The 9,986-nt window shown below is 40.7% G+C and overlaps 1 protein-coding gene across 2 annotated transcripts; it reads left to right on the top strand.

The window, feature by feature from the left end:
* The first annotated feature begins 5,484 nt into the window (after positions 1-5,484).
* Positions 5,485-9,820, top strand: vsx1 (visual system homeobox 1 homolog, chx10-like). 2 transcript variants are annotated; one of them, XM_035606843.2, is made up of 5 exons: positions 5,485-5,999; positions 6,611-6,686; positions 7,332-7,455; positions 7,850-8,030; positions 8,518-9,820. In XM_035606843.2, the coding sequence occupies exons 1-5, from the start codon at positions 5,573-5,575 to the stop codon at positions 8,802-8,804; spliced, it is 1,095 nt and encodes a 364-aa protein (XP_035462736.1). In that variant the 5' UTR covers positions 5,485-5,572; the 3' UTR covers positions 8,805-9,820. The 2 variants fall into 2 exon arrangements, with proteins under 2 accessions (XP_035462736.1, XP_035462734.1); XM_035606841.2 differs by having other exon boundaries at positions 7,850-8,045; positions 8,518-9,819.
* The last annotated feature ends 166 nt before the right edge of the window (positions 9,821-9,986 follow it).

Genomic DNA, 9,986 nt, shown 5'->3' with positions numbered 1-9,986 from the left:
TTAGTTTACATTTATTGTTAGATTACATATATTGTTAGATTACATATATTGTTAGATGACATGTTGTTAGATGACCTATTGTTAGATTACATATTCTATGATTACATATTTATAGATGACATGTTGTTAGATGACATATTGTTAGATTACATATATTGTTAGATTACATATATTGTTAGATGACATGTTGTTAGATGACATATTGTCTTGCAGCCTCTTGACCTTTAATATCAGCACAGTAAAAGTTAAACCTCTGTCAATCTGCTGCAGCTCGATTGAAGTGGCTGCAAAGCTGATTTCACACAAACTTAATCAAATCAAAGCTAAACTTTCACTTCATTTTAAATCAGTCAGAGGTCAAAGGTCAGCCAACACAAAGGATTCTGTTAAAAAATAATATATATATATATATATTAAAAACAAAAAAAGTGGCGGCACCTTTTGTCCCGTCAGTAACAGGAAGTGAGTCGCTGAGTTTATAAGAATAAAACCCGCCAGTGAACTCTGCTCGGAGAAGCTGTTAATTTTATTGTTTTTCATCATCACATGATTAACTGACGACTCATTACTTAATGCAGATGATTGAGGCCAGTGACTCGCCGGCTCCTTTAGCCAAATGACTGTTGATATTTGCTTTTAATTTAAGCAATCCACTACAAGACTCATTAACATGCTGCCAGATTAACTGCGTCCACGCGGAGGTTATCCGCCTCTTAATGCCCGCTGCAGGGAGATAATCCCTGCTAACTTGGATTGGAGGCTACAACGAGATAAGCAGCAAATATGAAGAGATGAAGGAGAAACTGTCTGATCGGATCTGAGCTCCAGCAATGATTGTTTTTCTCTTTCTGCTGCAATTTGCTTAATTTGTGTGTTACTGACAGGGAGCGTGTCACGGACCCTGAAGGCAGCGCTGATCCTGCACACACACACACACACACACTCACAGATCAATGGATTATCGATCACTTAAACACACATCCTGTCTTCGAGGAAACGCTCGAAACCGGAGGACGAACGAGGAACAAGTTCTTCGTCTTCACTGTCTCTGCTTCTGTTTTGTTCTGAATCATCAGATTCACGAAACCATCCCGAGGTTCATCCTCTGGGATCCTGCTGGTCACGTGACCACGTTCAGGTCCGACCTCTGACCTCCAGTTTACCAGTTGTTGCTGACGTTTTCAGAAAGGTCAGAGGTCATGCAGGCTGTTCTTCCTTAGATGATAAGTTAGATTGTTGTCAAATTAGTTTATTTTATAATATCAAGCAGGTATCAAAGTTTTCATTGGTCGAGAGCGTGTGGGGGCGGGCCTCCATGTTTCACCTCCTGCTCTCAACATGTCCACTTTCATCCAACATGGCGTCGGTGGCAGCTGAAGGTCAGGATTGGGGTCAGAGAGAGGGAAAGGAGGGGGGGGGTCAGGGTTAGGGGTTAAAGGTTGAAGAAGTCAGTTCAGGAAAGTGTCTTTATCTGCCACAAGTCAAACCCTCCCCACCACCACCTCGTCACAGGTTCACCTGCAGAAACTCAATAATTTGATTCATAAATTAAAAAACAAAGTCCCTCTGAGGTGTCATCGTCCATCAGGTGGAGCTGGTAAATTAGCATAATGTGGCACGCGTGTGGCATCATGTGTGGCAGGCGGTGGCGTGACGCCCGGCGCCCGGTGGCCGATGACACGCACCAGACACCGTCTCTGTACAGTATTAATTTTTTTAATCATTAGCCATTAGTGCTAATGGCAGCAGACAGACTGTAGCTTTCTCTGGATGTTTGTCTGGTGCTTGGGCGCCGCCACTTTCAGGCCAGATTACTGGATGTAAATGGGGGGGGGGTCCTATAAGAGTATATGGTCCAGACTTCCAGACAGAGACTCAGTCTAATTTAAAATCTTTAATCCCAACCCAGGAGTTGTTTACATCACTGAATTAGGTTAATCTACCCAGGATATTTGCATAAATGTGTATTTATGAATAATTAGTGGGCCACGGGGCAGTAGGTGGAGACTGTGGGGGTTGAGGGGGCTGAGGGGGGGACGCGTGGCCAGACTATTGTTGCCGTTGACGGCGGTAAACAATGGAGTAGCGACAACAATGAACAACACAAACCGCGGGGAGCTGCAGCGTCTGCCAGCGGAATTACTGCTATCGCTTACAGCCGCAGCAGGTCGTGATGTCATCACAGCCCGCCGCTCTAATTGGTCTCATTAACACGAGTCTGACCCCAAACAGGAAGCTGCAGCGTGTCACTGGAGAATGAAATCAATATTCATGATTTTAGTTTTCAGCTTCATTTTCACCGAATCAACTGAAATGAGCAGAAGAGAAGAAACAAAGTGTCAGAGTATAAAATATTAAACATAGATATTAAACATATAGATTTATCATGTTTAAAGTTTCAGAATTAACATAGTGAATAATAGTATATATTAAACATATAGATTTATCATGTATAAAGTGTTATTGTTTATGATTCTACATCAACTCATCGTCCTGTGAAAATGAAGAAAATGTAAAAACAAAACTTTCCTTGTTGTGTTTTTGTTTTTGACACTTTAATTTTCACTTATAATATTCTACACATTTCAAAATCATATTCATCAGTTTGGTTGATGAAGACCAGAGACGTTTCACACTAATAATAATAATAATAATTAATAATAATAATACATTTTAATTGTTGTGTGAAGATTTTTTCTTTTTTTTTCTCGAACTCGTTTCCACGTCGTCTCACACGTGCTCGTCACGCTGCCCCCTGCTGGTGTCGTTCACTCAGCACCTCACAAACACACACACACACACACACACACACACACACACTCTGAGGTCACGACCTCCAGACTGAAGTGACAGAATCAGATGACTACATGTGTTACAGTAAATATTGTAATCAAGAGCTTGAAAGTGAATCATCAGCGTCTGAACGTCAGTTTGTCACTGAGTCGTCTGTTGCTCCTGAAGTCAAACGTCTCTTATTCCCTGATGAGTCTTCACGGCGGAGCAGCTCTCATGGGAGCCCCGCCCCCTCTTTTCACTGAGGGGCCCCGCCCCCTCTTTTCACTGAGGGGCCCCGCCCCTTTGACGCCAAATTAATCAATGAAGCCTACAGGTTTTCTTCCTTGACCAGATCCGGAGGGAAACAGGAAACTGCCTGGTAGCCATTGTTAGCCTCACCAGTTCATAATGACACATCACGCTGTGACCTGAGTGACCTCGGAGCAGGAAGTGATGTCACTAGGTGTTTTACAGGCCTGAAAGGAAGTGGACGACGAGAGATGTATTGATCGTGAATAAAAAATCAAAATCAGAACGACGCAGCTGAAGTGAACATGATGAAACAACGTGATTATTCATCAGACAGAAATAAAACGATGAAGACGAAGAGGATGAAGATAAACTGTGGACGAGGATCAGAAGAATAAAAGCCTTAATCTGAAGATTATTCAAACACACATAATCAATCAATCTCCTTCTTCATATAATGGTAATCCACCAAACTGAACGTGGACATAAGTTTTTGTGGTGAACACACACGCACACACACACACACACACACACACACACACACACATTAATCCAACTTTTTCAGCTTAAACACACGAGTCAAACCGATGTTCAGATTTTGTGAAAACCTTTATAATCTGTAACAAACTGAAGCTGTCACAGTTTCATTAGGAGTGTGTGTGTGTGTGTGTGTGTGTGTGTGTGTGTGTGTGTGTGTGTTTGTGTGTATGTGTGTATGTGTGTGTGTGTGTGTTTGTGTGTGTATGAGAGACTAAAGATGATGACCACTGAAATTGTATAAATTGAACTTTTTTCATTAACATTTCGATTCTCTTTTCCTGCCATATTTTATTTGATCTTGTTGATGAACGTCTGATGGAATTGATGAGTAAAGTGTGTGTGTTCATTGTGTGTGTGTGTGTGTGTGTGTGTGTGTGTGTTCACCTGGTTCAAACTCCTCCCACAGTGAAACAGAGTCTGAACCAAACTGTCAATCCTCTTTCATACAAACATTCATGACTACAGTACAGTACTGTTCAGTATGAGTCATGATAATGTAAATTATGTTATTCATATATGTATATATATTAAGTTTATGATGATGTTCTTTTCTGAATATTTTTGCAGATTTGGAAATTTAGGATTTTTTTTGTTTGAACCTTTTTTCACAAATGAATGACTTTATTAAAGATGTAGAAAAATAATAAAGCATATTGAATCTTTATTCTTATTACAGTCAATAAAGTACAATGTTTTTTTATTATTCTGCCAGGAGGGGAAGCGGGTCGTCCACTACACTGCAGATGAATCACGTCTGAGGATCTTCACTGTATCAACGTGACAGATTAATACTAATACATTAATACAGTTCATCTATCAAACACTGAGTCATGTGGATATCAATAAACCTTCACAGGTCAAAATTCATCATGTGATGCTGCCTGTTGTTACAGTGACACACAGTTCACACTGTGATGTTTCATGTTTCATATTTCATATTTCATATTTCACGTCAGTCGACCGTCAGTGAAAATCATGTTTCACTAAATAAACTCGTCATGAAAGTCAGTTTGAAATTAGGACCAAATTGGTGTTTAATCCCTGGAGATTGACTGCAGGCTGGCAGCATGTGTGTGTGTGTGTGTGTGTGTGTGTTTGTAATTAGAGGAATCTGCTTATCACAGATAATTAAAGTCAATTTAACTTTAATCTGAGTTTTTATTTTTGACTCTTTCACTGAATCTGAATCAGACGAAGATTAAATATTATGAATCATTAAAATGAGCTCACGCACGTTATGATCATGACGACGTTTCTACGTGGGACAGTTGTATTTTTGAATAATTATAATAATAATAATAATAATAGTTTTTGTTTTTCATTTCTTTCTCTTCTTCTTAACATGATACTTTAATTACAAATATACTTATTAATAATATTTACCAGAATTCACCAACATGTTGTTGTTGTTGTTTAGTCTTTGATTGTTTCACTTTTATGACTCTTTGTTTTTATGTAATTTATGTTTTGGCCTCTTTTTGTTATCAAATTAAATTATGAACAAATAATATCGATGATTCTGTAAATTAGCAAAACGAATAAATCATAGAATATCATAATATTTGTATTTTATTTTTCTCTGTTTGTTGTTTTTCAGATTTTATTTGAGTTTCTGTTGATTGATCAGTTTGAGAAATGACACGTGATTTGTCTCAGATCTGATCGATCACTGATCAGTTATTGGTTCATGAGTCTGATGATCTCTGATCAAACGCCCCCCCCCCTTCACGAAGAAAATCCTGATCGGATTGAAGGAAAATTGGAGGCAATTAATCCTCTGGGATGAAGAGAAAAGAGGGAAACTAGCCCCCCCCCCCCCCCCCCCCCCCCCCCCCCCGAGCTCTCACTTCTGATTGGACGTCGCCCTGATCCCTGGAGACTGGAGCACGATAAATGGAGTCCGCCAACCGGACTGTCCCGGTCTGTCCACCTCCATCATCCTCATCCTCCTCCTCCTCCTCTTCCTCCTCCTCATCCTCATCGTCGTCGTCAGCAGAGTTCGGTTCTGATGAGCACCGTGACGAGCCGCGTGGACGGAGAGGAGAAGCCCAAAGTGAAGATGTTGTCCCCGGGATTTGGGATCGATAAGTCCCGTCTGCACGGCTCCGGGTTCCGGTCGAAAGGCTTCGCCATCACCGACCTGCTGGGCCTGGAGTCGGACCTGCAGGCCCGGCAGCAGCCCCCCGGGGTCCCGGGTACGGGCCTGTCGGCGGCGGGCTCCGGGCCCGGGGCGGAGCCGCACGGAGCCGGCGGCGGCCTCGGCGGCTTCTCGTTCCCGGGCGGGTCTCTGCCGCTCGGCCTCGGCTTCCTGTGCAGCCTCGCGGCCCAGCAGCCCCCCGGGGCCCCCTGCTTCCTGCCCGGACACCTGCCGCTGCTGCAGCGGGCCGACGGCCACTACCTGCAGAACCTGGAGGCCCAGAGAGACGCCTACTCCGGTACGACTCGAGTTCCCCTCCTCTTCTTCCTCTTCACATTCATTCTGAGTGAAGGTGACCTGGTGTGAGAGACTCGCTCGGTTTGGTCTTTGGGTTTCAGGAGATTTGACATCGTTTCTTCTTTTGTTCTTTTTCAGTTTGAACCAAACATTTAAATGAACTTCAATTTAAAGAACAAATCTGTTTTGCTCAGTTCATGTTCTGAGGTTTTTTTCGTTACTTATATGACTCGAATTTTTTTATATTTTTGGACTTTTAATCTGGTTATTATCTCAGTTCGGCTCAGTAAAGAAAGATTTAAAAAACGAAATCGAAAGTTTGTTTTTAAATTCAAAAGAATTTGACTGAAATCTGGTGTTATTTAATCTATTATTATATTATCATTATTATAATTTGATCATCAACAGGAGAATACAGAACATTTGCAGATACACTGTCTAATTAATTTTGAATTTGAATAAAAATAAACCGTTTTTCTTTTTCGTTTATTCAATAAATGAGATCAATAAATGAATAACTCGTCGTTAATCCCGTCTGTTGTTTTTAACTCATGTCAGTGAACGTGTCTGTGATAAATCGCTCGTTGTTAATCTCATCGCTGCTTCCTGCAGATGATGATTGTCTCTCTGATCGGAACGATGCCAAAAGTTCAGCGAACTCACAGAAGAGGAAGAAACGGAGACACAGGTGAGTCTGACGTCATCACCTTCATCATCTTCATCGTCTTCTTCATCAGTTTCAGTTTCATATTTGATCTTTAATGTTTCTCCTTCAAGATAAAAACATGACACTTCTCCAGTTAATCTTTTTACACTGAAACATGTTTTTAAATGATGTTTTTAATTTTAAAAAATGTCTTTAATTTAATTTGATCTGAACTTTGGTTTAAATTTTCAGTTCATGTTTTATTAGACAGTTTTTATGTTTTATGAATTTATAAATCTGAATAAAAAATAGTTGTTCATGATTTTCTGAATAAAATGTTCAGACTGAAATGATCCGTGAACAAAAATATAATTTAAATCTTAACAAGAAAACTTTCCTAAGTTTAAACGAAACGTCTGAAAATGTCAAAGTTAAATTCATCTAATTAAAAAAAATTATCATTTAATTCGTTGGATTATTTTATTAATTACTAAAATGATTTATCATAATTTGGACTGAAACTTATAATGATGCAATTCTTTATCTCATTTAAAGAATAAATGGGTCAAAAATATTTTTTCGATGTTGTTTCATTTGTCTTTGATGAGATGCAGATGATTTATTTGTAGATGCAGATGTTTTATTGATCTCGACATGATGCAGATGTTTTATCGGTGTGTCGTGCAGGACGGTGTTCACGTCACACCAGCTGGAGGAGCTGGAGAAGGCGTTCCACGAGGCGCACTATCCCGACGTGTACGCGCGCGAGATGCTCGCGATGAAGACGGAGCTTCCCGAGGACCGGATACAGGTGAGACACGCCCCCTGCCGCGGATCGATACCCGGCTGTAAACGTCACAGGCATCAGATTCAGATTTGATCAAATCAACAATTTCTCCTGAACATGAATCTTAATTTCCACAAATGTTTTCAACCTCGTGTGTTTTGGAGGAAGTTTCTCGACACGAGGTCGAAAACTGAACTCGAAGACGCTGACGAGTAGCTTTTGCCACGTCACAGTTACGTAACTGGACTTAATCAACTTTAACTATTATTATTATTGTTGTTGAAATGAAACAATCTGAGAATCTTCACATTTTAAAAAATGAATCTGAAACGTGTTTATTGGATCCCACAAAGAAACGTTAGGTCGATCAGCTGTTTATCGATCTGCTGTTAACGGGTCACTTCCGGTGTCGGTGCAGGTCTGGTTCCAGAACCGGAGGGCGAAGTGGCGGAAGCGGGAGAAGTGCTGGGGCCGCAGCAGCGTCATGGCGGAGTACGGCCTCTACGGGGCGATGGTGCGTCACTCGATCCCGCTGCCGGAGTCGATCCTCAACTCCGCCAAGAACGGGATGATGGGGTCGTGCGCCCCCTGGCTGCTCGGTGAGCCGCATGCACGTCAGTGCCACGCACACGCACCACACCGCACCGAACACAGGCACGCACGCACACACACACCTCATCAAAACTTTAACAAAGAAATATTTTACAGTTGAACTGTAAACTTTGTTATGATTATTAAATATAAATAACAAAAAAACACAAACATATAGAACTTGAATTAAGAAAATAAACGTTTTCATATTTTCACATCAACAGACATAGACACAGGCGCTGATATCAACTGATATGAACGGTGATTATTATTATTAAATATGATAAACAGTGATTATTATTATATATGATGAACGATGATTATTATCAAATATGATGCACAATGATTATTATTATATGATGAACAGTGATGATTATTAATATGATGAACGGTGATTATTATTATTGTTATTATTATTATTAAATATAATGAACGTTGTGACAGTGTCATGTGACAGACTGGACTGAATCTCTGTCTCCGCCCCTTTCTTCTCAGGAATGCACAAAAAGTCTATTGAAATGTCCAAGAAGTGTCCGAGTTCTCCGGCGTCCGACTCCACGCGCCCCGACTCGTTCTGCATCACGTCGGAGCGACGCGGCGGCGGCGAGGCCCGGGAGGCGGAGCAGGAGGAGGAGCTTGTGGAGGAAGAGGAGGACGCAGAGGAAGAAGTGGCCATCGACCTGTCCAGCTCCTCCAAACAGCAGCATCATCTGGAGGAGGGAGGAAGGCCCGCCCCCTCGCTGCGGCGGCAGAGCGGCAGCGAGTCGGACGAACACAGCTGAAGGTCCATCTATCCTTTCTTGCTCCGGGGTCACGAGGATCTGATTGGCTCAGGGAGCGCACCAATCACTGAACAGCTGCCACATCATTTGTTTCTATGATGTTTTTACTTTAACGTACGAGCTTATGAGCTAAAGTTTTAGCTTGTGATTATTTAAAATGCAACAAATGAATCAGAGTGCTAAGACAATAACGTCACACTGAAATTTGCGCTAAACTGTTAGCATCGAGGCACAATTTGATCAAGCTCTCATGTTTACTGGTGATATAAATGATGTAACAGTGAACTGGTTGTTTATTGTTGACCGATGTGCTAACGTGTTAGCTGGTAAAGTAATAAGATGTTAGCACGTTAGCAAGCTAACAACCTCTAGGACGTTTCGAAACCAGTGAATTTAAAAGACTAAAAAACACTTCTTGACTTTTTTAAAGACACAAAACTAACTGGTGATGCTAAAACGAACTACAACAGTTAACGTGTTGGTCTGTTAGCGACTCGCTGTGCTCCCGGAATGCTCACATCAGATTGTCACTCAGTCGGACTGAGGAGTTCTGTGATCGTTGGAGGTTGTAAATGACGACGTCTGTGTCTTTATCATCGTTTTGTCCTGAAACTATGTTTTATATCTGTGTTTTTTGAAAACAAGAGACTATTTAATGTTTTATTCCTGTTGGTGTTTTAAAGCCTGACTGACTGACTCTCTGTGGATGAATGTAATTTAAATGTAATATTTAAAAAAGTTGTTTATTATTATTATCATTATTATTATCCTATGTATGTACAGCACAGGTTCAGCAGGATGGTGAATAAAAAAACAGTATTTTTGGAAAAACTGGGACTTTTATTTGTGTCATTTATCATCAACAACACAGACGCTACAGAATATTTAATTTCAAAATTATTTTATTATTTCTGTCTCCATCATTTGATCAATGAAAAATGTGCTGTACTGAAGTAGAAGATGATCATCGGCCTTGTGGAACTTTGTTAGTTTGTATTTTTATATTTTAACAACTGTAATAACTAAAATATGAAATGATAAAACAATTGCACGAAGGAAGAATTTTTTTTAAAACGATCTGATACTTGTAAAACGAAACTTAATATTTAAACATACAGTATCATACTTTAATTCACCTGTATCCGGGGGAGCGGAGGGCTCTTACTCTGAAAGACATTAACC

The sequence above is a fragment of the Scophthalmus maximus genome, chromosome 10, assembly GCF_022379125.1.
Source record: "Scophthalmus maximus strain ysfricsl-2021 chromosome 10, ASM2237912v1, whole genome shotgun sequence".
In the NCBI taxonomy this organism is placed as follows: domain Eukaryota; kingdom Metazoa; phylum Chordata; class Actinopteri; order Pleuronectiformes; family Scophthalmidae; genus Scophthalmus; species Scophthalmus maximus.
Note: the sequence above shows the minus strand (reverse complement) of the source record. Positions and strands in the feature narration are given on the sequence as shown.